This window comes from Pteropus vampyrus, unplaced genomic scaffold (genome assembly GCF_000151845.1).
Source record: "Pteropus vampyrus isolate Shadow unplaced genomic scaffold, Pvam_2.0 Scaffold434, whole genome shotgun sequence".
Lineage (NCBI taxonomy): Eukaryota > Metazoa > Chordata > Mammalia > Chiroptera > Pteropodidae > Pteropus > Pteropus vampyrus.
Genome location: NW_011889215.1, coordinates 473,811 through 501,635, shown reverse-complemented (window position 1 = coordinate 501,635; position 27,825 = coordinate 473,811). Strand labels below are relative to the sequence as shown.

The window sequence follows — 27,825 nt, the reverse complement described above, 5'->3', positions numbered from 1 at the left end:
GGCTCACTCTCCGCGGGGTGCGCCCGGGCCGGGGACAGCTGTCCCCGCGCGGAGCCGGCCTAGCGTGGCTCTGCGGCGAGCGTCTGGGGCGCTGCTCCGTCGGGGCGCTGCGGGGCCGCTGCTCGGCTGGGGTGCCGCAGGGGCGCTGCCGGCGGGAAGCCCGCCTCTCCCTCCCGACCTGCGGCGGCGCACTGAAGCAGCGAGCACTCAGGCCGCCACGGCGGCTGTCTGCAACGAACCGGCGCTGTGGTCCGGGGACCAGCGCGTGGCCGCCCCGAGCCCTAGGTTCCCCGGCCCGGCTGCCAGTGTCCTTGAGTCCTAACGGCCTTTCGGTCCATATCCAAACGACTTCTCTTCGGAGCGCTCCGCACGCCTTTCTGGGGTGTCGTTCTTTTCTCCGGCCTCCATCCATTTGCAGCGATTTCCCAGGGGTTACGATGAGTGACAGTACTCAGGACTCAGGCACATAGAAAAATCATGTGATATTTAAGGATGGCACAAAGGACCGAGCCGTTGAGGAAGATGCAGCCGCGTGTCTGTGTTTACTTTTCTTTGAACCTACTGTTTCGAGTTGACCTGCGGTGGCTCCCTTCCTGGGGTTGCAGGCCAGCAGGCTCTGTTTGCACAGCGCGCCGGGCGGGGCGGAGGCGGGCCTCTCCGGGATGTCTGGAGGTTATTCGACCAGACTGAGGACGCTGGGGCGGGGTTCCAGGGCAACCGTGACACGCCCAGCCGAGCCGCGGAAGCAGGAAGCTGCGAGGAGCTCAGTGGGACTCGGAGGACAGGTGAGTCGGAGGACATATGAGATGATGGGGTTTGGCTCGCTGGGCTTGCTTTGCTTCCGGATCTACCTTGTGTCCTGCTGAGCACTCAGTGCAAGCAGGATTTTACGTGAGTTCTTGTGACCATGTTATAATACTTACGCTTCTAGGTGAATTGCTCTTTCATGTCACTGCAAACTGGAACCTCCTTGCCCTTTTAGGATTGCAAATTAACCTATTGAAAAAACAGGTTATAGAGATTAGTTATTTATTTGCTGGAAAATCACTATTACTCAAGGCCCATGTATTAAGTCTTAGGGGCTTCCACTTACTAGTTTACTGATGTAGATTTAAAAAAATCTCTTATCTTAAAATACTATTTAAGATGGAAAATTTAACATGCAAATAGCCATTGACGACGTTGTGGTAATAATATATTTAAGGTAATGAGCAAGTAATAAAAAATTACAGGTCAGTGCATAGTAAATATTTTTTAATGCTTTTTGGGAGTGGGAATTTAGATATTTAATGATAACTTTGAAGTTAAAAGCCAATGGAGAAAATATTTTGCTCCCTGTTGTGGACTGCAGCTACTATTCTTATCTGTTGGGCAATATAGGACAATTTAGTATACATGTCTTATATATAAATATACTATAATTTAAAAAACCTATTCTTGAACAATAACATAATGTCAGTCATTTTCCTTTAGCTGCGTGGTTCCCAGCATTTTTTTTTTTTTTTTTTACTTTTAATGTTGGTTAAGTTCCTTTTCTGTGTCTCACAGGGCAGCAGCCATGTGCCCTGCAAGAAGTGGTGCATTTTCCATTTTAGTAATAGTTAACTGAATGAAAGGTTATTCAGCAACAAAACTCTCATTTTCTGTTTATTTCAGGTAAAGGTGCTCTGATTTGGGGGAGCACAAGCCAATTTAGAGCCTTCATACTGCATACAGTCTCATCTACCAGTTGCATTCTTTAAAAGGTGAGAAGGTGACTTAGTGATACTCCCCTAAACCCAGGCTCCTAAGACTTATTTTAAATATATAAAAGTAGTAGATTTAGTCCTGAAACGAAGCCTTTGTTACAGGATATTGTTAGCTTGTTGGGTTCTGTGTGTGTTTTCTGTTTTAAAAAAATTTGTGGCAAAACCTACATAACATAAAATTTAGTATTTTAACCATTTTTAAGTGTGCAGTTCAGTGGCATTAAGTACATTTGCATTGTTCTGCAACCACCACAGGATCCATTTCCATAACTTTTTCACCTTTCCAAATTGAAACGCCACATCCATTAAATAATAACTCCCACCAACCCTCCCTCAGCCCCTGGTACCCACCATTTTACACTACTTTAGGTGTTCCTTTTATAATTGGAATCATATAGTATTTGTTGTCCTGCAACTGGCTTATTTCAGTTAGCATACTGTCCTCAAGGTTATCTGTGCTATAGCATATATTAGAATTTCATTATTTTAAATGAAAAAATGTTAATTATGGTAAAATACACATAAAATTTACCATTTTGCCAATTTTTAATGACTATTCTTTTAGAGCAGTTTTAGGTTCACAGTAAAATTGAGCAGAAAGTTGAGTTCCTGTATACCCCTGCCTCCACATAGTACAACCTCCCCCATTATCAACATCCTCTACCAGAGTGATACATTTGTTACAGTTGGCGAATCTACCTTGATACATCATAATCACCCAGAGTCCATAGTTTACATTATGTCTACTCTTGGTGTACATTCCATGTTTTTTTTTTTTTTTTAAACAACGTATAATGACACAGATCCACTATTAATAGTATAATTCAGAGTATTGCCCTAAAATCCTCTGTGTTTCACCTGTTCATGCCTCCCTACTATTCCACCCCAATCCCTGGCAACTGCATTTTACTGTCTCCATAGTTTTGCCTTTTCCAGAATGTCATATAGAAGGAATCATATGGTATGTAGCCTTTTCAGTTTGGTATCTTTCACTCACTAATGTACATTTAAGGTCTTTCAATGTTTTTTCATGGCTTGATAGTTCATTCTTTTTAGCACTGAATCATATTTCATTGTTTGGATGTTACATAGTTTATCCATTCATCTACTGAAGGACATCTTAGTTGCTTCCAAGTTTTGGCAATTCTAAATAAAACTGCTACAAATATCTATGGGCAGGTTTTTGTGAGGACATAAGTTTTAAACTCATTTTGGTAAATACCAAGCATCACAGTTACTGGATCATAGGGTAAGAATATGTTTAGTTTTATAAGAAATTGCCAAACTTTCTTCCAAAGTGAACGTACCACTGCATTCTTACCAACAATAAGTGAGAGCTCCTGTTGCTCCACAGCCTCGTCAAGCATTTGATGTCACTGTTCTGGATTTTGGCCATTCTAACAGGTGTGTAGTGACATCTTATTTTAATTTGTATTTCCCTGGTGACATACGATGTGGAACATTTTTACATATGCTTTTTTGCCAGTATTCTTCAGTGAGATGTCTGTTACGGTCTTTGTTCCATTTTAAATTTATTTTTCATTCTTAAGTTTTATTTTTTACCCAGCTATATTGAGGTACAATTGACAAATAAAATTGTACATATTTAAAATGTACAATGTGATGATTTGAAATATGTGTATGTGCAATTATTACCACAGTCAAGTTAATTAACATGTCCATCATCTCACATAGTTACCTTTTTTTTGTGTGTGGTGATAACGCTTAAGATTTGTTTTCTTATGTTTATCTATTTTTAAATCAGGTTGGTCGTTTTCTTATTGCATTTCAATATTTCTTTGTATGTGTTGGATAACAGTCCTTTATTAGATGTGTCTTTTGTAAATATTTTTCTCCCAGTCTGGGGCTTGTCCTCATTCTCTTGAACTACCTTACTCACTTTTAAGTGTATAGTTCAGTAGTGTTGAGTATATTCACATGGTTGTCTAATTAATCTCTAGAATTTTTCCATCTTACAAACATGAAATTATATATCCATGAAATAATAATTCCCCATTTTCCCTCCCCCAGCCCCTGGCAACTACCATCCCACTTTCTGTTTCTATGAATTTGACTACTTTAGGTGCCTCATATAAACGGAATCATAATATTTGTCTTTTTGTGACTGTCTAATTTCATTTAGCATAATGTCCTCAAGGTTCATCCATTTTGTAATATGTGTCAAAATTTTTTTCCTTTCTAAAGAGCTGAATAATATTCCATTGCATGTAGATGGATATATACTACATCTCGTTTATTCATTCATCCATTGATGGACATTTGTTTTGTTCCCACTGTTGTGACCAAAATAACCAGGCCCCCAACTCGAGTGCTCTAATCCAAGAGACAGTTTATTAGCCGGCAGCTGTCCTTGCCAAGGAGCAGCCCCGAGGCGCAGGGGCACAAAGGTTTTAAGCCCTCGATTCCATCCCCCACATCCTTAATTTTTACACAAAAGACTATATCTCCTCCATTCATTAACTGATAACTAAGAGGTGGGTAAGCAAGCAGGGGTACAGAAGCAGAATGCGTCATTGTTAAAATATTTTGTACCTATAGGCAGTAATCCGGCCAGTAAATCCCTCTAGTTAATAAATTTTTAGCAGATAACTAACTAGAAGTGAGACATGGCGGTTAGCACGTACCATGTCTTATCCTTAACCTATTGTTTCTAAAGGTGAGGTCACTACACCACCTTTTGGCTATTGTGAATAATGCTGCTAATGAACATGGGTATACTAATACCTGAGTCCCTGCTTTCAATTCTTTTGAGTATAATCTAGAAGTGAAATTGCTGGATCATATAGTAATTCTATTTTTAATTTTTTGAGGAACCACCATACTGTTTTCTCCAGTGGCTGCACCATTTTACGTTCCCACCAGCAATGCATAAGAGTTCCAGTTTCTCCAAGTCTTTGCCAATGCTTGTTATTTTCTATTTTGTTTTGTTCATAACCATCCTGTCTCCACCTTCTCCCTGCTCTTTTGTAAGTAAATTTCCTGAGATCACACACTTTTTAGGCTGCCTGGATTACATAGCCTGGGGCCTAGAGGAGGACCTAGGAGCTACCAAGCATTTCTGTGTACTTCCCTTTTAGAAGAAAGCTGTTTTCTCCAAAGAGGCTCAGAGAAGATTGTCATTACTTCTCTGTTCACCAGAGAGCTACTTGAGTGTTTCATTTGTAGAGTTCCTCACAAGGCCTGCTGAGACTTTTCCATGTACCTATTTGCCAGTCTTTAAAATTCTGCCTCACCCTTTGATCAAAAGGAACAGGAACAATGTCTATAGTTTCCTCCTGTTTCTATGACTGGAGACTGTTAAGCATTTAAAGGCAGATCATGGACCAAAAGAGCGATAATATGTATGTTTCTAATTCTAAAATGTTTGGGGAAATAAGACTAAATGTAAGCCACTTAATGCCATAGACATTTATTGAGCACCTACTGTTTGTAGGCACCATGCTGGGCCATAAGAGGAGGTGGGATATGAAAATAAACAAGGCAACATCTCTGTTTTAGAGAGTTTACAGCCTAGTACAGTACACATAACCAGCACACATGGATACATCTATATAAAAATGGAAACAAAAGTTTCATGAAAGAAACTTTGCTATGCCTTGCCTTTACTATGTGCAGTATAGGCTGGTATTTTCTATTCTGTTTTTTAAAATTCTGGTCACAAATCATCAAATTGAGTTCATAAACCAGTGATGGGTCAATTTTAGCTTCCTGAAAAGCTCTGGTATAGCAGGTGTTACTAAACTGTTTCAGCACTTTAGTTCTTACCAAGGCCTTTCAGAACCTTTAATATTGAGCATAGCTCCCTTACAGACAAGGAGAGGTCCTGCCTTTTGTTCCTAGGCCAGGCTGAACTGTGTTTGGGAGGCCTGTATAGTTTTCCTGTTGGATTATCATTTGATGAATTTACTAAAACTGACAAATTGAACTTGGAGAGTGAAAGCAATAGCATTTTCGTAATTTTGCTTTTTGAACCCAAACCTGCAAAGGAAAGCTTTTAATATGGACGGAATTATCACTTACAAGAAAGCAAAACACAAAATATAGTCTTTATTCAAATCTCTCATTTCCTAATTTTATAGTCTAGTGGTACAAGATGAATAAACACATTTTTTTCCACATTATTTATTGATCTGATGAAGGACCAGACCCTCTTTTCATTTAGTCTAGGAAAGAACACATTTTCTCTCCCGTTAGCCTGTGAGAGCTTATACATGGAAGGGATGGTAGTGTTTATTCAGGCTGTGTGGCTGTGGAGATTTTAAATTGTTGGGCTGCTTATTATGCCTGAGATAAAATTTAAGGTTTACTTTTACAGAGGGACTTCAGATGTGAAGCATTAGACAGTGCAACTCAATAAATAAGTAAACAGGTTCAGACCCTGATGGCCATAGCTTCTAGATTCTCTCCAATTATTGGCCTTTGTTCTCTCTAACCTGATTATAGCTATTTGAATTGAGTACTGTTGCATTGAGCCTGTTGGCATTCTTCAGATTTTAAATTTTACTCTGTAATCTAATCCTGACATACCTGCCTCAGAGAAAAATTTACTTTTTAAAAACACTTTCATGAACATCATTTCTATCAATCAGCATAACATCAGAGGAGGTAGGTATTGTGATCCCTATCATGAGGCTCAGAAAGGGCCCGTGGCTTGCCCAAGGTCTCAGAGCAGAACCGCGGCATTCTAAGTCTCCTAATGAATGGCCCTGCGTAGGATATTTTTTTATTTCTCTGTGGGAAAAAAGAACATAGAAGTTTGAGGGAAGGGCCAGGGCTCTCCTAACCTTTAGTTTCTTTGTGCAAGGCCCTCCTTATCAAAGCTGACCAGTTAGTCATCCTCTGAAGCAGTCAGCCTAGAGGCACAGGGCCCAGCTGGGTGGGCTCAGTAGGATCAAACTTACTTGAGAGTCAGGTTAGGGAGAGCTGTGTTGCCTGTGAGTGCAAACCCATGGCTTCTCTCTTGGTGTCATCTGTCCCGTTCTTTTTGGTCCAGGGAAGCTGGAGGACTGCAGTTTTGTTTCCTATCTGGTCCCTGAATCCCACTGTGGCCTCACTTGTGAGGGCAGCATCGCCTTACTTGTTCTATGCCACTCATTTTTCCTTGCTGTGTTCTAAGATCTTAGCTTTACTACCAAAACTCTGTTGTCTCAGAAGTGGGTGTAGAAGAGCAGTTATAAAGTTGTCATCTTGGGAAACTTAGAGCCTGTAAAGAGCAAAGATTTGCATACTGGAAGAATTCTAAACTGAATCCGGGAAGATTGGGGTCCTGTCCCTGTCGGCTTATCCTCTGTGGTCTGAAAAAACATTAAAGTTTTAGGAAGTTTTAACTGCTGTTTTGGCCTTAGCTTCTAAGATCTAGGAGATTCTAGGCTCTTCGAAAAAAACGAGATAGTAAGATCAAATGGTTGCTTTTCATATATTTGATTGAACCAAAACAAAGGAAATTAGATGGTATTAAGGATTATATTCATTATTCCTTAGAGTTTCTCTTTTCTGTCTTTTATGAATATCAGCCAAATAGAGAATCCATGCCCTTAGTCACATTGGTGAATGGTTACTAACAACATTGGTCCAATCATTCTAACGTTTGATTGCAGACAGATGGATGACAGCAAAAAAGAGTTGTTACTTTCTCTTCATCTGCATCAGATTAGGCACTAGCTTTATAGGGCGAAATTATCCACAGGGTGACTACACATCCTGAACTGCCTGTAACAGCCCTGGGTTATGCCGTGGTCCTGTTTTTATTATGATTAGTACACATTTCACTCTCAAAGGTGTCCCCAGTTGGAAGATAAAGTATATGGTCACTCTAGTTATGTGGCATGTGTGGTTCAACCTTAGAGAAAACAGAGATGGCAAGGAAGCTCTAAGTAGGACAAGCTATGGTGTGTGATCACCGGTGGTCTGGACTCAGTTGATAAAGATGTTGTGGATTTTCTGCGTAGAATTCTGGTAAGACAGTTGATCGTAGATTACGTGCATGATTTCCTCTGATCTCTCCAAAAGGACATATTTAAAATCTAGCACCTATGTGCTGTTCTCTCTTTAATCAAGTACAATACTTAATAAAAATAATAAAAAATATTTTGAGTGCAGACAGAAGAATGTTGAAGACTTGAGTTACAGAGCTCTTTATTTCACTCCTATCCTGTCATTTCATCTGTTTTGAAAAGCCACAAATGGAGTGAGTCCTTCCTAGTACAGAACAACTGTCAGTGCCCCATTTGAATAATCATGAAGATATTTCCTTATTTTATCAATTTCTGAAAGTATTTTCAGTTCTGGGGTTTTCCATTTTTGATAATGGCTCAAAATACATGTTTGCCCCTGTTTACTTGTTTTTAGGTAAGTCTTTAAAATTTTCCAAATATAGTGGTTGCTTATTATAGAACACCAATGTGAAATAAGCTAGGGACTTTTATAGGGACTGGGGCTTATCTGCAGATGTGAACGGGGATGAAAACTGAATTTCACAGAAATTATTTTAGATGCCTATCAACCATAGGAAGATTTCTAGATTCAGCTTAGAAAATCATCTTTCCAGAAAAAGATTTTCTTTATTTATTGGCTGAGCTAGGATCTCTGGTCAGTGTCGCATAGCCACTATCCCCTGTAAGACTTCTGGAACCACTCCCATAGCTGAGTGTTCCATAACCTTCAGGTCACCATCCATTTTAAGATTTTCACCTTGAGCATTAGTTGAGGAACCTTAAATAAAATGCCACCTCTTATAGCCTGTCCTTTTATCAACCTTTCTCTTCAGATGTGTCAAAAATAGACGTTTTCTTTATAGGATGCAAAGTTTATATATATCTCAGATGAATCCATAAACATTTTAAAGGTTCCCATAGAGAAACCACTGCACATAAATGTCTTATTACAGAAGGCCATCCAGAGTTTTAAAGCTAATTTGCAGGCGAAAAGTCCATACTGTGAAAAAATATATAATCTGAGTGCAGTATTCATAGATAGGGCTCCGTCAGACCCTGTCCTCTGAGCCCAGAGTGAAATACATTGTTTGGATATCTGAAGTACATTGTGCATGAATATTTACTCCTTTGTGGAAAAGAGTGTAGAAAAGTAATGAATTCACCAACATCACAGGAAGCTTATCACCTATTGATTTTTAAGGCCCTGGAGGGGTGATAGTAAATCCTTTTTGGATCAAATTACACTTAAATAACATTTGTTGACTTTCCCTATTATGTTTATTACCTTAAACATCCTTCTGATAGATTTTTGTTTAATGATTTCCAAAGCAGTAATAAAATTTTATCATCTTAGTAGGAATGTATACTGATAGCATTATTCTGGTCTATGGAAGTGAAGAGACGTCCTAGCCAACCAGTTATTATCCTTATTAGTAATCAGACTTATTATTATTGTAAGTTTACGGGACAGTTTGTTCATTTGGGAACGTGATAGTAGCATTACGAAACGTAATCCAATCCTTTCCCTTTTCTCCATAGGTACATGGCTAAGACCTCACCTGGACACCTTCTGCACCTTACTCAGGATTCTACAGTTTTCTCATGGTGAATTCTTGATGGATCTGACTCTTGGTTGCTGGCAACTCCAGGGCAGGAGAAATGGCTACTATCAAACTCTGGTTTGGAAGGCAGAATTTTCATCTGTTGAAGAGTTTTTTGCTGTTGAAAATCATAGCTGTTGTCTTTGCCGTGCTTCTATTTTGTGAATTTTTAATTTATTACTTAGTGATCTTTCGGTGTAATTGGCCTGAGGTAAAAATTCGAGCCTATGACGGTAAACGAGAGACTCTTGAACCTGTGCTGAAAGCCATGTTTTTGGCTGATACCCACCTGCTCGGGGAAGTAAGAGGCCACTGGCTAGACAAATTACGAAGGTAGGAACTAAAAACCAGGAATCATTCTGAAATTCTGTAGGAAAAAAGACATAGTCCTCTCCCCATAGGTCAGGGTTAATGGCTTCAGAGTACTCATTAATTTATATTTTTCTTTCAAAGAAGGACATATAAGATATTTGACTTTTCCTTTAATTTACTATTTACAGAGTATCTGTTATGTACAAAGACCCAGAAATTGGAAGGCAGGTCTGGATTTGAGTCTTGTGACTTTGGACAAGTCACTAGGGCCCTCCAAGCCTGTCTCTGCCCCGTCGTTTGTAACTGGGTTAATAAGAGAAACTCCACAGGCTATATGAAGAAAATGCCCACAGCAACGCCCAGCACATGGCCGTGGGCTGCAAAGGTAGTTTTCTCTTTTCCCTGGGTGGGAAGGACACAGAGCTGGGTTGGTGGTCTCCTCTCATAGTCACTGGTGTGTAATTTTGAGCTCACTGGTTTTTGCCCACTCTGGGCAGCAGGAGGAGCAGAACAGAATTTTGTTGTCCCCCTGGGGAGAGGATCAGGTACTGTTCCTCCACCTTAGACCTACCCAGCATTGTCTGTTTTCCCATCAGGAGGCTTTTTAAAAGATGTAATTGTGGTGAAATACACATAACATAAATGTTACCATCTTAAACATTTTTATGTAAGTGTAATTATAATCGTCCTTTTGGTACTAGCTTATTTTACTTAGCATAATGTCCTCAAGGTTCATCCATGTTGCAGCATGTGTCAAAATTATTTTTCCTTTTTTTAAGGCTGAATATCTATTGTATGTTTACACTACATTTTGTTTACCCATTCATCTGTCAATAGACTCCTGTGTTGCTTCCATCATTTGGCTACTATGACTAATGTCCACCAAAAGGCCATTGACGAGTGCTTTCAACCACCAGCTGGTTGAAAGCTGGTGACCCTGTACCCTGGTGACCCTGTAACCTGACCCCTTTTCCTTACCAGGGCTTTGTCTGTGCCGCTCTGAACAGGTCTCTAGTCTTGTGCGAGGGAGTGTCCTCAGAGTGTTTTGGATATAGATGAACCCTACGTTGGGTGGCGAGGGGAGATGTGTGATGTCCCAGGGGTGGGTTAAAAAGATAAGATGAAACAAGGGCATATGGAGGGGCTGCTGTACTTTTTTTACTCAGAGTTTTAAACCAAAAGAGGCTCGATATAGAGAAGACCAGAATGAGACTGAGCTCCTTGGGCTTTGTTTTGGTCTCATAGATCACGCTTTATTTATGACCCTTGAGTAGCCTTCCCTGCCCTTTTGTTGCTACTGTTTCCAGATGCTTTCTTCTCCAAGGCGAATGACATAAGTCGAGAAAAATGGAGAATTACATTTGGAGAGGTATCTTGAGTGAAAATGTACCATGTAGTGGTTTATATGGGGCCTAAAAAGTCTCCTCTGACCAGAAGTTACTGTCCCCTATTAATGTGCCCCAGGGCGGAACATTCCCCATTTGCAGGGGAGAAGCAGCCAGAAACATACCTTAAAAAGGAGGGAAAAATTGGAGTCCTTAAGAAAATGACACAGATCAGAGTTGGTTAGGGAGAAGAGAGGGAGGGTTGAGAAAGCACTAACATTTTTGAATACCAGCTATGTGCCAGAATTTTACAAATGCTATCTCATTCAGTCCCATAACTATCCTGTGGAAGTAGGTTTTTATTGTCTTCATTTACCAACGAAGAAACTAGGAAACTAGGAATCAGAGAAAGTAGCCAACATTTTCAAGGCAGCACAACTGGTTCATGAGTGGAGCTGGGATGTTAAGCCATTGCCCGTCAGGTTTCAGGTCCCAGGCTCTTTTCATTTGCTTGTCTCACCTACAGATTGATTACTTGTGTGCCTGAAGTCTACAGGATTTAGTTTTGATATTGGCTAGTGTGTTTCTCCCCTTGTCTCTTCCCAAGTCTGAAAGCAGGAAAGAAGTTGAGGTCCCTTCAAGAAGAAGTGAAAGTTAAGCCAGATGGCTGTCATTTCCTCAGAGTGCTGCCAAATCACTCCACATTGGGTAGTTTTGGAAGCAGCATAAAGCTTTCAGATCCCTGGGGCTTTCATGACTGAGTGATGGCTTTTGGGTACAGTATAGAGACTGATCTGTGGGTACCACACAGGGCAAGCCACCCTTTGATATATGTGAGAACAGCAGCCTGACTCTCCTTTGGCGACTTTGTGGCCCACATTTAATCAGATATTGACTGTCTGCCTCCTCTAAGCTGTGGATGAGAATGCGATGATGGGGCCATGGAAGAAAGAGAATGGGACCATTTAGTTCACTTTTTAAATGACCCCTTAGACAGATGTAGTCTCCAACCAAGAAACAGACCAATGCCTTTTTCCTGTTGGTCTCTATAGGGAATGGCAAATGGAGAGAGCCTTCCAGACGGCTCTGTGGTTGTTGCAGCCAGAAGTTGTCTTCATTCTGGGGGACATCTTTGATGAAGGGAAGTGGAGCTCCTCCCAGGTAGGACCCTGCAATCCTGGCACCCTAATCCCACTTTCAGGGTCCTTCACGGCAGCCCAGAGGATCCATGAAGCAATATCAGCTAGGGTTGGAAGTTTTGCTTAATACCAGTATTAAAAATGTATAGTCTGTCTTGAAGGTTATTAGGATCTGTGTCTAATGACAATCTTGAGTTAGGTTGACTAATCTTATATTTGTCTGTGTAGGAAATATATAGATTAGCCAGCTGTCACTTTGTTGGAATGCACATTACCATGAACCTCTTGAGAAAGGGCAATATTGGCAAGATGGATGCTATTTCAGTTGTCTCCAAAATTACAGAATACACATGGAAATGTAATTTGACTTTACACTCTTATTTAACTATTAAACCATAAGAACCATGCTATAAAAGTTATTTGTTACTGTCCTCTGATTTTCTTCTTCTGAGAGAGAGGTGCATAAGGAGCCATGGGGGCTTAGCATGAGGTTCCTTTGTCTTCAGAGGTCCCTGAGACCTCTGCCTGGGTATTGAAGTAGGAGCCTTTCTACAGACCAAAAAGAAATTCTGTTCTCCCCTTAGCTGTCAGAATGCTTTGCTTTTACATTCCTAGACTTAATGAGAGAGAGAGAAAAAAAAAAAGCTCTTCTTGCTGCTTGGTTAAAAATGTTTAGTCACTGATAGTTTTTAGAAGATAGTAAAAATACATTGGCATTTCACAGGACAATCCAAAAGCTGTACAAAGAAAGTTTTGGTGCAGATATGATAGAAACTCATGGTTTGTAGGGTTGTAATGTTTGTTTTATCTAGTTCAAAATTAAATATGATAATGGAAATGTTATATGTAAAAGGCAACTATTTATAAAATGATATTGGATGTATATGCTGTTTTTCCAAATTAAGGGCAACATTTTTATGTTTCTATGTTTTTCTAATTTTATGTTATTTTAATTTTATATTATTCTAACTTTAAATATTCTTTGTTAAAGTGAAATCTTTGTAAATGTGTTGAGGGACTCTCTACACAACATATTTCCCTAGGTTGGGCCATATTTAAAACTTTTAGGATAAAGTCGATTACTATTCAACTAGGTATTGTCTACCCTAGAGTGTCCAATTGATGTTTTTAAGCTTAATAAAAGTAAGAACCATGTACACAGAATTCTCAAGCTTTGATAGTTAAAGCAAATGTCGGAATATTCTTGAAATATTTGTTGGATGGTATCTTTCTTTCCCCCACTTCTCATCAAGTCTCACCCCCACAGTTGTGGCCACAGGGAAATGCTCATGCTGAAGGATTTGCTCATCCTTGTCTTGAGACACGTAAATTTACTCGACATTTCCTAAGAGTCTCTTATAAAATGTTCAGATCTGATGTGATTCTTAAGCTGGGGTCCATGTGTCATCTTCAAGGGATCTTGAAATAATGGGTGTATCAACCAAATATTTTGGGGATTTCCAGTTAATGTTTTAAGATGGGGGATACCATTTAATTAAAATTTGGCATCAAATAATTAAAATATTCATTTTGGATGAGAAGTTTGACGTAGAATTAGAAATTCTGATTGGTACATTAGCTTCATGAACATCTGATTTGGACAGGGAATTCTCACCATCAGAATAGGGGTTGTGGTTTTTTAGCCACAAGGAAGAGAAGGTTCTCTGGATCTCAGCAGTGACTCTTTTATTCCATAGGCCTGGGCGGAAGATGTGGAGCGGTTTCACAAAATGTTCAGACACCCACGTCATGTGCAGCTGAAGGTAGTTGCTGGCAACCATGACATTGGCTTCCACTATCAGTAAGTAGTTCACTAAAGCCTTGCAACATGGTAGCTCTTGCTAACTATAATTTTGAACCTGCTACAGTTCCGATGAAAGTCTTATTTGGGCTGTGTAGAGGGAATTTGTATTCCTTGTAAGATGTAAGCTCTGGAATGTAAACTTTGTGAAGGCAGAGTTTTGTCTTGGTGTGTCGTCACCCTCAACAAATCTCTGTGAAATGAACGATCTGTGTGTGCCCTTGGATGATTCTAACTGGAAACTTACCTTTAATGGCCAGTTATTTTCTTTGGGAATCAGGAAACAAGATGATTTAGACTTTAATAGCTGATGTTTATATAGTGCTTATATGTGTCAACCTGTTTTAAGCACTTTACTTCCATATATTAACTCTTTTCATCTTTATCATGTTCCTCTTATTTTACCCATTGTACCAGTGAGGAAACTGAGGCCCTGGGGACAAAGTCCCTTGCCAGGCCTTACCGTTAGTCAGTAGGGAGCTGAAAGTGGCACCTACTTAGTCTTGGGCCAGCTAGAGCTCTCAGTTAACAATGCTAGTCTGGCACTCAAATCCTGAAAGTTATTTTTTGTGTTCATGATAACTCATAAGAAGTTTTAAAATGGCCTGAAAAATGTTTCTTTTTGCAATTGAATGTAGGATGAGCACATACAGAATAAAACGATTTGAGGAAGTTTTCAACCGTGAGAGGCTGTTTTCATGGAAAGGAATTAAGTGAGTATTATTTGCGGATTCTCACGAAGACCTTTAGTCCTTAGAAACTTAATTTTTCAGAAGTGATTGCTATACTGGGTCAGACCCATGCTCTGTCTGGCCTGGTTTTCAGTCTCTGACGAAGGTGCCTCAGGCTGGCCTTGTTTATGGTCCCCCTGGGAGTAACTGTCTTGGTTTTCCCTAACAACCTATAGTGAATCGGTTAGTTTATTACTTTACCTAGCCACCAAGAGAATTTTATTCTTTCTGTCGATACTGTCTCTGGGTGGTATAAATTTCATCAGCCCACTTTGTAAAGGAGTATTTTTTATTTGCTTAAAATTTACTTATTTCTCTTTATAAAGGTTGTTCCTGTGGTTATAGTATCCTAGGATTTGGTGGCAAGTGTGTTCACTGTGCTCTATAGCTCTGCGCCTACCCACTCCCATCAGCCTTGGTTTTTTATTATATATATATATATATATTTACCATAATTCGGTTGGCAGAGCTTTTATTTCCATAGTGATAGATGAAATATTAATTCATTTTAAAGCTGAGATCATTTTAGAATTGATGAAATGTGGTATAGTTTGTTGGATTATTTCTTTCCTTCCTATCATAACTGTCTAGAATGTATGTGCATAGAGTATTAGACCCTCTGAATTGGGCATCTACAGCTCAACTTTTCTCTATTTTTCATTTTTTTTTTTTTCAAATACAGTTGACATTCAATATTATTTTATATTAGTGGTTAGAAATTTATATAATTTATGAAGTGATCTTTCCAATTAGTCAAGGATTCACCTGGCCCTATACATAATTATTATGGTATTATTGACTGTATTCCTTATCATCAGCCTTAATTTTTAGATCAAAGCTTCCTAACCCTATAGTCTGACCATCAGCACGAGCTTCCCCTCTGCATGACCATTTTTGTGCACGACTCTGGACCCTTTCTGGGTGTGTGTGTGTGTGTGTGTGTTTGCAGCACAGTGTACCAGACTGTACACATTATTCTAGTTGCAGACCTAGTGGAGAGAGAAAAGGTGGTAGAGGAAGTTTTTTCCTATTTTGATCATATCCTTTCCCTGGTGTCCAGTACTCTGTTGGCTTTGGCTGGATCAGCTCACTAGCCTGTCAAATGAGATGACCTGTGTGAAGCTCCCCAGAGACCAGGGTTCAGTGGCTTCTCCACAAATGCTTGCTCCTTTCCTCTTTTTGCCTGTAGCTGCCAGACTAACTTCTTTTCCTGAGTTATAATGGAGACTTGGCACAGTTTGATTTTTTTCTCCCTTGTCATAGAGTTTAGGAAATTTTAAACACACTGATCATATTTCGGATCATTTGATTAGTCAGCAACTCATCTCTAAAATTCTTTAAATTTCAAACAATCTTTATGACCCATACCTTCTTCATGTGTATAGGAAATAAAAGTGTATATAATGAGATTTTATAGAAAATATAATTAAGGTGAAGTGATTGCAAAGGAGAATCATAATTGACTTTGGGATTATCCATACTAGTCAGCTCTAACCAGCACCCCCATCCCCCAACACTGCCTTCTTTGCTGGGTGCATGGATGTTGCCGAATGTTGCCCATGGTTTACTTTACGTAGTGATAACAATATCTAACATTTTCTGAGTACTTTCTACTGGCATGCCCTATTCTGTTGTATTATTTCATTAATCCTCACAATGCACTGATGGCGTGGTGTCTTATTTCTATTCCCATTTTGCATATGAGGCACAGAGAGACCAAGTAATTTGCCCAAGGACACATGGTTCAATGCTGAATTTAGTGGTAGTTTAACTGCAGAGCTTCTGTGATCTGGGATTTCTCACAGGTTCAGCAGTAAAAATCCTTTTACTATGTATGTCTTGGACTTCACTCCCAATAACGCTACTTTGTTTTCTTAATATTGACTTCTGCCCCAAAACACAGATTAGTTGAGTTGAGATATAAAGCTGTTCTGGATGTGTTTCTTCACACTATGGATGCTTAGCTTTCATTTCATGGAAACGATATCGTGAGAAGATAATACATGGAAAGCCCCCTGACTCTCTGCTTGCTCCCATCTGCCTCAGTTTTGTGATGGTCAACAGTGTTGCCCTGGAAGGGGACGGCTGCAACATTTGCTCAGAAGCAGAAGCTGAGCTCATCAAAATTTCTCACAAACTGAATTGCTCCCGAGAGGTAGGAGATCATTTCAGTTGGCACAGGTGCCTTCTGTTCTGGTATTTTCTAAGGGCACAGTGAGTTGTGTTTCTGTGTGTTTCTGTCACTTCTTTAGCTCCCTCTTCCCTTCCTACCATGCACTGAATGCTGGGCTTGCCGGGTTAACTGATTTCTGATCAGCAGGCACATCGCTCCAGCCGGTGTGGGGATGGTCAGCTGCTGCCAGCGTCAGCCCCCATCCTTCTGCAGGTGAGGTGGGGAGAAAGCAGCTCTGTGTATTTGGCAGAACCACCCAGGGTCTCATGCAGTCACACCTGACTCCTCTCTAAATCCTGGACAGCATTTTCCGCTTTACCGGAGAAGTGATGCTAACTGTTCTGGGGAAGATGCCGCACCTCCAGAAGAAAGGGGAATCCCCTTTAAGGAGAGATACGACGCACTTTCTCGGGAGGCCTCACAAAAGGTTTGGCAGTGTACCGGAGGCTAACCAAAAGACAGGGGACGGAGGGCAGGGTTTTGGCAGTATCTCAGGTTTTCAGGTCATCGTTTTGTTCCTCCCCTGCCCCCAGTAAATCTGCTTCTATTTCCTAATATCAAGCGTAATAATATTCTCAGCTATTCTTTATTCAAAGTTTTTCCACCAATTTGAGTGTTTTTGGGAATGTTAATGAAACTTAGAGTTATATTTTTAAGGACTTAAACTGTTCTTCCTTAAATATATATTTATACAATACCTAATATACATATAATAAACTTATTTATGAAATAAATTGATAAAGTACTTATAAAAATTTAAAAATATAAAATCTGGGATGAGAAGAATAGATCTAAGAGCCTGAAGTTACTTTTGATAGATTCTAAACAAATCAAAGGCTTATAAGGACAAAATAAAGCAGTCCTATGAAGTAGGGATTTCATATTTAACTTAATGAAATCAATGACACTCTGGTTGTGGGCCCCAGCAGGGCTCCATCCAAGTACTAACTGCCCATTGCTGCCCCCTGGACCACAGCTTCTCTGGTGGCTCCGGCCGCGCCTGGTCCTGAGTGGCCACACGCACAGTGCCTGCGAGGTGCTCCACGGGACAGGCATCCCTGAGGTCAGCGTGCCATCTTTCAGTTGGAGGAACAGAAACAACCCCAGTTTCATCATGGTAATGTGAACATTTATTTTTGTCTCAAAGCTTTCATAAGTATTTAAATCAACACAGTAATCAACTATTTAATTGCTGCAATCTGTAAAAATATACAAAAGCCGTAAATAAACTTCTCCCACTCCACCTGCACACTTTGGTACACTGACTCCTGTCTAAACACCTTCCTGGAGACAAATAAACATGGCATTATTCTGAGGGTAGAGAGGGGAGAAGGGTCTTACAGAGTGCTTTATGCTCCAGGAACAACAGTGTCTTCTGTTCTTAGGCTCTGTGTGTTTAATTTTCTAAGGAAACAGGATCATTTCTTCATTAGCTGTATTCAAGTCATCTTATTTTCCAAATGTGCCCATGGGCTCTGACAGAAAAATGCTACAGCTCTTGCAAGCTGATTAAGGATATTGTTTCAGTTAGTGACCACCTGGTGTGTCAGCTCCTTTCTTTTGCCCTTGGGTTTCAGCATCCAGTTCATGCTTTTATGTCTGGTACTTCTACTTCATAAAAAGACAGGTAAAACCTCATGTTTTCAAATTCAAACATTCCCCACTGTCATTCTACACAGCAAAATTGTCTACCAAACACAAGCCCATTGAGATACTCTTGGCACATGTATTTCTAGGTAACAGATTGCTTATATTACTATGAAAAAATAGCCTTGTACTCCTGTTTCTCGAAAACCATTGCTTTAAATCTCCCTGTCTCTCTGAGTACCTCTCAGGTATGCCCACTATAATTTAGAGGAACCCTTGACTCCCTTCTCTTGCCACTGCTTGTGTAGGTTGAAGGCTGTGCCTCCTTGAGTCTCAGTTGAGGAGAGCCACTTCTCTGCCTCACCTGAGTGAGCCAAAAAGGCTGCCTCTCCTCTGTTGTTTTTAAGTCAGATTGTTGTGTTGGAGCTGTATGTGGGGCTCTCACTGCAGCATTACGTTCTCATTTCCTTTCTAGGGCAGCATGACACCCACAGAGCATGCTCTCGCCAAGTGCTACCTTCCCTTCGAGGACACGGTTCTGATCACATACTGTGGAGCAGCTGGGTTCCTTGTGGTTCTCATGTTCATTCACTTTGGGCTTTTAGCCTCACCTTTTCTTTTTGGTTGGCAGCTGCTCAGAAAATTTAAGACAATGTGAAGAGGAGAATTTTTGCATTTAGTAATAAATATCAAAGCCAAAGAAACTGAACTTTGGGCAATGCTCATGTGAGATGGGACCAAAGTAGGCTGTCTTTATGCACATCATAGAAATTCTAAATCATTGATGCAAGCTACTGTAGAATAAATAGTTGATTAAACTGTTCTCATGCTATAAAAATGGAACATGTACTCTACGACAAGTCTATTTTCTCATTTTATCAAATATATGTTAATCAAAGATTGTATCTGTACAATATATAAACACTATTAATGTCATCACTTGCATGCACTAGACAGTCTGTCCTTCCCCAGGATGGAGCCAGCAGCCCTGGAGCACACTCGAGATTGGGTGTACACAAACCAAACACTGGCTTTGCTTTTGTCCTTTTCCAAAATCATTCTCAAATTCCTATATATTATAAAGCTGTACACTGAAAATAAACGTACAGATGCTACAAGCAGGAATATATTGTTTATACAGACTTTTGTACTTCTGTGCTGAATTAATGGAATCAGATTTTTAGATAAGTGTAATTTTCTCTCCAGCAGATCAAGTTATTAAATCTGAATTTAATGCCTGTGAAGAAAGAAACTTGAAAAATGGACTTGGAAGTGGCATTTGGTATTTAAAAATAAATGCCTTGATAATTTTAAGCCAGACAAAATGTATTCTTTTTGTATTTTTCCTACGAGTCTGGCTCTTTCTTCAATGAAACTTTTAAATAGGAAGTTTAGTAATAGGGGAGTTGTCGAATAATAATGCATGTAACAATATACAACTTCATTTTTTTGTGTATGTTTGTGGGGGTGTATCTTCAGTTTTTATTCATGTTTTCTTTTGAAAATGCAATGTAAACTGAAAATAAATTCTATTTCATATGTCTCCGTTCAACTGAGTTTTATGAAACAGTTAAGGATGAGGGGAGCAGTAATTCAGTAACAATGAGATAAACCATGTTTGTTGTATTGATCGTCTGTAGAGTTGTCATCCTTTCTTGGAAAAGTAGTAGTATTTAAAATTGCATAAGTTTATAAAGGATTATAAAGTGCTGATTATATTATTAACTTTAAAATACTCAATGAATACTAAAAGCCTAAAAGGAAATTAGTGAAATAATGTATGCTACGCTGTCATTTCTCTGGATTTCTATTGTTGAAATATAACTTCAGATATCTTTACTAATTATCTTTTACCTAAGGAAACTACCCTCAAAGCTGTGATTGTAGATCGAATATGAAATGTCCCTGCTACATAGATTCTTGCTATTTATACTGAGGCTGCATTTGCAGATCTTTCAAGCTTGAGAAATAGCTATATAATTTGACTTTATATTTCAAATAAAGGTTTACTATTGTTTCTTCTTCAAAAGGAAGATGTCATCCTTTGAGTCTCCTAGGCAGACGCAAATATTGACACCCATTAGTCTTTTTCTTCCTATTTGTTGACAGTGGAACCTGTGGTCAAGTGGGTGGTTCAGAAGCTTTGACAATGGGAATGGTTGACCTGTTCCCACTCAGGGAACTTGTAAAAGTCTTTAAAATAGCAAAATAATCGAAAAACATTGTCTGGAGAGAAAAAACATCCTTGGTTCCCTGAAAGAAGGTTGTGATGTTACTATGACATTGTTTATAAGATGTGGATGATTAACTTGCATCATATGTGTATATATGTTTAATCAAGGAGTATTTTTAAAAGTACCAACCTGATAAAATATTCTAAATTCTAATTACCATGTCTTACCTTTTTCAGAGGAAGCGGCAGATAATGTTGACATTTAGCTGTTCAGCACAGTAAAAACACATTTCTTTTACAGGTATAGCCATAAGCAAGGCACAAAGATCTGCAAGAAGTTTTCTTTAGTAGTTGGTTATACAAAATAATATTACATTTTGTGGTCTGTACAGTATTATAAACCAGCAATAAAACAACAACAAAAGAATATATGAAAGGAGACTATTGCCCAAGTGTAGTGAAAGTCTAGAGAATCATTTTTAAACGGGACAAACTTTGCAGTAATGAATGTGGTAGGTTTTCTGCCAAAATGTAAAAGGCTCAAAGTAGCTCTAATTCAAATGCCTGAGGCTAGCAGCGACTTTAAATATTATTGAAAAAAGGTTTTCTCTCCACTCTGTGGCTTGGGCCTGCTCTAAGTCTTGGGCCAGTGCAACTCAGAATGGGTGGCCACTTGTCCTCTACAGCTTCTTAAAACTAGAACCGGAAAGCACAGTAGCTCACCGCATTACACGTGTGCCTCTACTATCATGCTTGATAGCGCGGGAAAAAGTGTGTTTCTCCCCCACCTGTAAAGTTCTTGATGAATCAGTAAATTACTGAATGAATGGATAAAAGGGGTGCCCACCCAGAGAGATTTCACTGCAGTGTCACCCAAGTGAGAGTGGACGGTTTGCAGTGACACAAATTGGTGGGGGTGGTGAGGCTGTGGAAGGTCATGTTTCATGAAAAGAAAAGCTACCTACCAAACCTGAGGGGAACAGAGGTAGCCAGAGGCTTGGTGGTCACACATGGAGCTGACACTGAGCAGGACACAGAGGGCAGCCAGATGACACTGGGGAACTCACTACTTTGTACCACGGTTTGGGGCTGACAGGCAGTCCGGGAATAGAAGGGGCAGCTGATTGAGGAGAGAAGGCGCGCTCAGGGGCCGGGCCGCCTCACAGGAGCTCGTACTGTTTGAGGTGCATCCTCTGGATGATATCGCGGCAGTCATTGAACACCCTGCGGATATTCTCCGTGTCCACTGCGCAGGTGAAGTGCGGGTAACAGTAGTGTTTGCCGTCCCCTGTTGCCGTGCTGATCCTCTGCAAAAAACAAGGTATCTGCACTTCTGGGCCCTGGCCCCTGGGGGCACGTGGGAATGCCGCCTCCACCCCATTCATTCTTAGAGAAGGTTTTAGGCAACACTGATCAAAGACTAGAGAGCTCGGGGTGTTTAACATGGAAACACAGCCATAGGGAGTGTCTGTCTAAATACTGAACGCGCTGCTGGAAACCGGAAGAAACTTTGCTCACCTCCTGCCCACAGAGGTTTAGAATTTAGTTGAGATGGGACATATATTTAAAAGACAAGCACAGAAAGTAGAATTCAGGGTAGTATTTTCTGGAAATGAAGGTCTAAGCCAGAGGCTTCCAGTGGAACTTTCTGCAGTAATGGAAATGTTCTGTATCTGCCCTGCCAGTAACGTAGCCACTATTACTAGCTGATACAACAGAGAGATTGATTTTTAGTTTTCTTTAATTTTAATTAATTTGAATTTAAATATCCACAGATGACTAGTGGTTCTGTACGGGTAGCACATCAGCCATGCTACTCCCTCCTTCACATAGAATTTTAGCATTTCCTAGGTGTCCCCTGTTTAGCAGTGGAAGGTTCATGGGTGTTTTGAAAGAAAAGTGCTCTGTGGCCAAATAACTGAGAAACACTGAATTAAAATAAACATCATGTCATGATTTGTGAGGATATCTTGGAGCGACATGCTCATGGGCATTGTAAAGCTAAGGGGCCTAGTGAAGAGAGGCTATCTTGGGTTAAATTCTGACCCCTTTCCCATTCATATTTTTCAGTCCTAACCCCCAGCACCTCAGAGTGTGACTGTGGTAGGAGCTAGGGTCTTTAAAGAGGTAATTAACTTAAAATGAGGCAATTAGGGTGGGCCCTAATGCAGTAAAATGAGTGTCCTCACAAGAAGAGATGAGGGCATAGACGTAGAGGGAAGACCATGTGAGGACACAGAGAGAAGATGGACATCTACAAGCCAAGGAAAGAGGCCCCAAGAGGAACTGACCCTGGCAACAAACACCTTGATCTCAGACTTCCAAACTCCAGAACTGTGAGAAATAAATGTCTTCTGTTAAGCCACTCAGTCTGTAGGACTAATGCAGGGATCATATGGAAATTTCTTCACAGGTACCCACAAAAATCCCTGGATGTCGTCCTCGTACCCCCATTCCCACCCCCTTTTTTTTCTGCAAAGCATCTTGGGAAACAGCCATTGGAGAAATGCGGGGACTCTTGCAAGGAAATTGTGAAAATGCTCATCACGTTATAAAACTCCTCTTAGGAGGAGAGCCATGTTTTTAGCAATAGTCGGGCTTCTCTTGAACAATTAAAAATGTTTTTTAAACTTATTGATGCTGAAATATGTAGGTTATATATCTTTTTAGTCCAAAAGAACCAGATGAGATATGTGGCACACAGAGTAAGTGCGTAGTGAATGAATGAAAATGGGCTTCCTTCTGTAGTAATCTGACCGGTTTGTCTCTGACTGGAGCAACGGCAATTTAAGGAATGGAGTCATTACAAAGGTGGTTGCAGTTTGCAAACTTCAGTTTAAATCTTGAAACAAACCGGTTTTTATTAAAAATGATAGAAAGAAACTCACCGAGGAAAACTGGACAATTCCAGACTCTGCTTGGCTAGCTTACCCAGCTGCTGCCCAACTTTCTGAGGCCCTCTTTTACAAGATAATGTTCAAGAAATCTGAGAGGAGCTAGTAAAATACGAGGACAATAACCCAGAAAACACGCAGGCTTTTAAGAGCATCAAGACACGGGGCTGACCTCACACTTACTACCTTCTGTTTTAAAAGGTTTGGTAATGCTGATTCTGGAGAAAATTCTAGCCCAGGTCTGGGCTTAGGCTTGTGGGTCATTTCCAATTTGAGAGACAGGGCTTGTTGATGAGACTGGGGGGGACTCTGGGGGCTGACCACTTGGCCCCAGTTGAAAAGAGGACCTAGTATGAGTGCTGGTGTTCCACACTCTGCTGAAGGACTCTTTCCTTTTTGGAAAATAGAACAAGTGACAGGGTCTGGCTTGTCTCAGTGCTGTTCTTGCTTGGAAGCTATGTGACCTGAGGTGAGATGACTAACCTCTCTGAACCTCAGAGTGCTCAAGCTATGGGATGAAGTAACAATACCTTCTCTTGTCTCTCATAATTTGAGGGGAGAGTGAATAAGATCATGATAGGATAAGTAACTTGAAAGTTGCAAAGAACAATATAACTCTAAGGTGGTAGGAAAACAAAGGTTAAAAAAATTGCTTACCAAAAACAGATCCCTGATAAAGAACTTCGCTCTTGTAACTTTGGGATCTTCTCCCGCATCTGGTGTTGCTGTAGAAATTACAAATAGAGTTTTAAGTAATGTGAAACAGAGATATAACTCTATGGAAAGCATAAAACAAATTACAGAGTTAGACTCTAGTATACTCACAGCATTAAACTCAGTATGGCAAAGCCAAAAGCTAAAATGTCACTTTCATTTTTCTTTTCTCCTCCCAAATCTTTTAATTTTAACAGAGCTCTGATAAAACTTTTTTTTTTTTTTTTTTTTTTTTTGCATGCTGTAGTGGACATTTTGGAGGTAAGCTCTGCAGAGCTTGAGTATTGATGGGATAGGGTGAGGGGATGGGGGCACTGGTGACTGGGAAAGTTAAAGAAGACTTGGTTGCTGGGAGACCAGTAATCCAGCAGCAGAGACACAAGTGGTACTCTGAAGATTTCCCTCGGACAGCCTAGCTACCTTAGCCTCGGAAAGCATACCTCAGACTGGCTGAGGTTAGTGCACAAAGGACTACAAATTCTCTTCTTTTTTTTTTTTTTTAAGGCGAGGCAGCCCTTGGTTTACCTCACAGATTGCAAGGAACTTGTCAGCTAACAATCCCTTATTTTTTTTTTTTAATTTTTATTTTTTATGCCTACAGCACCTGGTCTTCCTAGGTGGTCTCCCATCCAAGTACTAACCAGGCCCAACCCTGCTTAGCTTCCGAGATCAGACAAGATTGGGCTTGTTTAGGGTGGCATGGCCATAGACTGAATTCTCTTCTTAACTAAAGTTTCTAGGAAAGTCTCTTTCATTCTGCTTTATAGAGTTTGGGATTCAAATTTAAGAAGTGGTGTTATTTTGCTGTACAGAAATCCATTCTATAAGCCTCTGGTGGCCCAGTGTCTACTCAAAACTGAAGAGCAGCAGCTGGAATTGGGATTATTTCCTCTTCTGGGTTTGCCCAAATGGGACCTTCCTGGCTTTAGCACAGAGAGTCCCATGTCCCAGGAATCCCCACAGATGGTTGGCCACCCTAAAGGCAATCGCCATTGTAGCCAAAGACATTGCTGGAGACAGAGAGGTAAACACGGTGGCTGAAAGTATAGGCTCTGGAGAAAAGGGTTCAAAGGCTGCCTTGTCCTCGCAGGCTCCACCTGAGTGACCTTGAAAAAGTGACTTCACCTCTCTCAGCCTCACTTTCCGTGGGAAAATGTGAGAATAACAAAAGCTCCCTCATAGAGTTACTGGGAGGGTTCAGTGTAAAGGTCAATGTAAAGGGCCGACATGGGCCCAGTTCACAACAGACCCAGCTGAGGCACCCAGAGGCAGAATTTACCCCAACTAATGACGTATGTGCACCTCAAACTGCCCTTTCTCTAAATGCACAGTTTGAATGGAAAGCCAAACTCTAATCAAATGGAATCCTACATAGGACATTTTAATATTCTAGTACTTTAGGATGGGGCAGTAGTCGAGAGGATTGATTTAAAGTACTTGAATTCCCTAGATTTATCAGAACTGTTTGAATAATAGTTACAGGACTATTGAAAGAATAATTAAGTCTTTTCCTTAATTGGGACAAACTTGTTTTGAAATCTTACCATCTTCGGGAACTGTATAATTTGCATATTCTGGAAAATAATCCTCGATTTTTGATTTTCCCGCCAAGACTTTTTCTGCCAGCATATCTTGTTTGTTTAAGAACAAGATGATCGAAATAGTCCGTAACCACCTGAAAAGGAGAAATAAAGATACAAATTTCACATCCAGTATATGGGAAAGAATATCTAACATAGGAGGAATTCAGTGAAAAGGACATTGCCATCTTCTTCACAATATTTAGCATTATTTGATATACCAATATCTCAGTCCCCCCCTCCCCCTCCAACTGCCAGCTAGGCATTCTTATAATGATAAACATAGGTAGTTGATTTAGCAGTTTAGCACTTTGTAACTCATCTTCACTGAGGATATAGATTTACTGGTAGCAAAGCTAAGGTTTGCTTAGGTAATAAATACACTTGGATTTTGGTGGTGTAATTTACTAATAAAGAGTCAGAAAACTAGATGTTAATGTGTTAACAACAAGAGCTAATCACACAGAACATAGTTTGTGGCTGGCCTGGTTCTCCTGCCTAGTCTGAACAGGTCCGAGGTTCTCCAGCTGTGGAACAGGATATGAATCAGATCTAAATCCAGATCACTGCACTGGACATGACAAGCTAAGGGGAAGGCCTCAGGTATAGTGAAGGTGCAGGATGGGAAGTTCTCTGTTTCATCAAATAAATTCTGAGAACTGGTTTAACACAAGTTTAATGTGCACATTAGCAAAGCCTTTGGAAATTCCACTATGTCAAAAGAATCAAGCTGATGATTAGTGCACAGGAATCTTACTACGAATTACAAACACGATCTATTCTCCCCACAAATGGAAATAGCCTTATGGTTTCTTCTACTTATAAAATACATAGTCCTTATAAAAATGCATTTTTATTAGAAAAATTAGAAAAATTAATACATAGAAAAACAATCAAATGTAATTACACCCAGAGACAACTACTATTAGAATTTTTATGTTTTTACTTCCTTTTTTTCCTACCCTCACACATTTATCATATCTATAAAAATAAGTTCATGGTGTTTTTAAATCTGCCTTTTCATTTAACAATATTGTAGTCATTTTCCCATGCGGTTGTACATGTGTGTATATATATGTTTTTAATGACTCCAACGTATTCCTCTGTAAAGCCAGTATTTCCTTACCCTTTCTTTCCCATTAACTGTCTTAATACTATAGAACTGAGAGCAGTTGTTGGACACTTTGTAGAGAAATACTTTTCTGATAACCCAAACCTTTTGCAATGTCAGCTTATGTTTTCATCCTCCTTGGTGCTATTCTTTAGAGGAAACTTTGACTTTTAACTATATGTGTATATATTGTGTGTGTGTGTGTGTGTGTGTGTGTGTGTGTGTGTGTGTGTGTGTGTGCAGTTCTGCCCCTGTGTAGTACTAGCAGTTTCAAACGTAATTATGCTGTGCTTAAATCTAACTGATCTTAGGGACTATCTAGTTAAATGTGAATGTTTAAAATTGGTACTTTCTAAATTTTGAAAACAAAACAAAATCAAATTTGAACCCTAGGTATACCCTTAGGCTTTCCAAGATTTAAATTTTCCTGACAAAGCACTACCAGAGTTCTATCAAGGAATAGTCCCCATGTTAAGTCTGTTGATACATGAGATGGACTAAAAGAGATACTTCTTATGGTTTTGGATTTATTGGTAAGGAAAAAATGTATCTGGAGAATAAAAATAAAAGTGAGCTGAGTGGTATTTTTAATAAAATAAAATTGGCAATCCAGTGATGACACCAAATTTATTATTTTTATAACCTGTTGTTCCAAATGCTTTCGAAAAGGTCCAGGGACTCTCTCAGCCTGTTGGTGTTGTTATCTTCCCGAATCACCATGTTGTAGCTACTGCAAGCTGCGACATAAATGATAGCGGTGACGTCTTAGTGGGAGAAGAGAGAAAAAGTTAGTTAGACCAATGGTCATTGTGGGGTTATGATAAAGTACACATCCAATGTCTATCCATTTCCAGGGAAATTATCATTCTGTGATTATAAGAATGACTTGAATCAGCACTGTGCATATAATTGGTTGTTCAATAATGTACCTGACCAGGAGTCTACTCATATTAGCGAATGATAAATGGAAATTCGGGATGCT

At 39.9% G+C, this 27,825-nt stretch overlaps 2 protein-coding genes and 1 pseudogene across 11 annotated transcripts in view; 1 reads left to right on the top strand and 2 right to left on the bottom strand.

Annotated features, from left to right (window-relative positions):
• Positions 1-701: 701 nt before the first annotated feature.
• MPPE1 (metallophosphoesterase 1) lies at positions 702-20,400 on the top strand. Of its 8 annotated transcripts, none has more exons than XM_011381295.2 (12): positions 702-785; positions 1,657-1,745; positions 7,614-7,724; positions 9,242-9,636; positions 11,993-12,101; positions 13,777-13,880; positions 14,519-14,593; positions 16,658-16,766; positions 16,929-16,997; positions 17,089-17,211; positions 17,761-17,901; positions 18,847-20,400. In XM_011381295.2, exons 4-12 carry the CDS (start codon positions 9,362-9,364, stop codon positions 19,027-19,029), a joined length of 1,188 nt encoding a protein of 395 aa, XP_011379597.1. In that variant the 5' UTR covers positions 702-785; positions 1,657-1,745; positions 7,614-7,724; positions 9,242-9,361; the 3' UTR covers positions 19,030-20,400. The 8 variants fall into 8 exon arrangements, with proteins under 8 accessions (XP_011379597.1, XP_011379599.1, XP_011379595.1 ...); XM_011381297.2 differs by having other exon boundaries at positions 7,547-7,724; positions 16,932-16,997; XM_011381293.2 differs by having other exon boundaries at positions 7,547-7,724.
• Positions 20,401-20,690: 290 nt separating this feature from the next.
• GNAL (G protein subunit alpha L) overlaps positions 20,691-27,825 on the bottom strand; it is a 158,556-nt gene continuing 151,421 nt past the window's right edge. For all 3 annotated transcript variants that reach the window (XM_011381291.2, XM_011381292.2, XM_023523956.1), the window contains 4 exons: positions 27,487-27,607; positions 25,697-25,827; positions 24,096-24,163; positions 20,691-21,851 (listed from right to left, as the gene is read on the bottom strand). In XM_011381291.2, the coding sequence (XP_011379593.1) occupies positions 21,705-21,851; positions 24,096-24,163; positions 25,697-25,827; positions 27,487-27,607 (467 nt within the window). In that variant the 3' untranslated portion in view covers positions 20,691-21,704. The remainder of the gene's footprint in view (positions 21,852-24,095; positions 24,164-25,696; positions 25,828-27,486; positions 27,608-27,825) is intronic.
• LOC111732220 lies at positions 24,745-24,863 on the bottom strand (annotated as a pseudogene).

Coding starts and splice junctions, on each gene's coding strand:
- MPPE1 (XM_023523957.1), top strand. CDS start 9,362: ATGGCTACTATCAAACTCTGGTTTGGAAGGCAGAATTTTCATCTGTTG. Junction 9,637..11,992: donor TGGCTAGACAAATTACGAAG/GTAGGAACTAAA, acceptor TGGTCTCTATAG/GGAATGGCAAATGGAGAGAG. Junction 17,212..17,760: donor CTCGGGAGGCCTCACAAAAG/GTTTGGCAGTGT, acceptor CCTGGACCACAG/CTTCTCTGGTGGCTCCGGCC.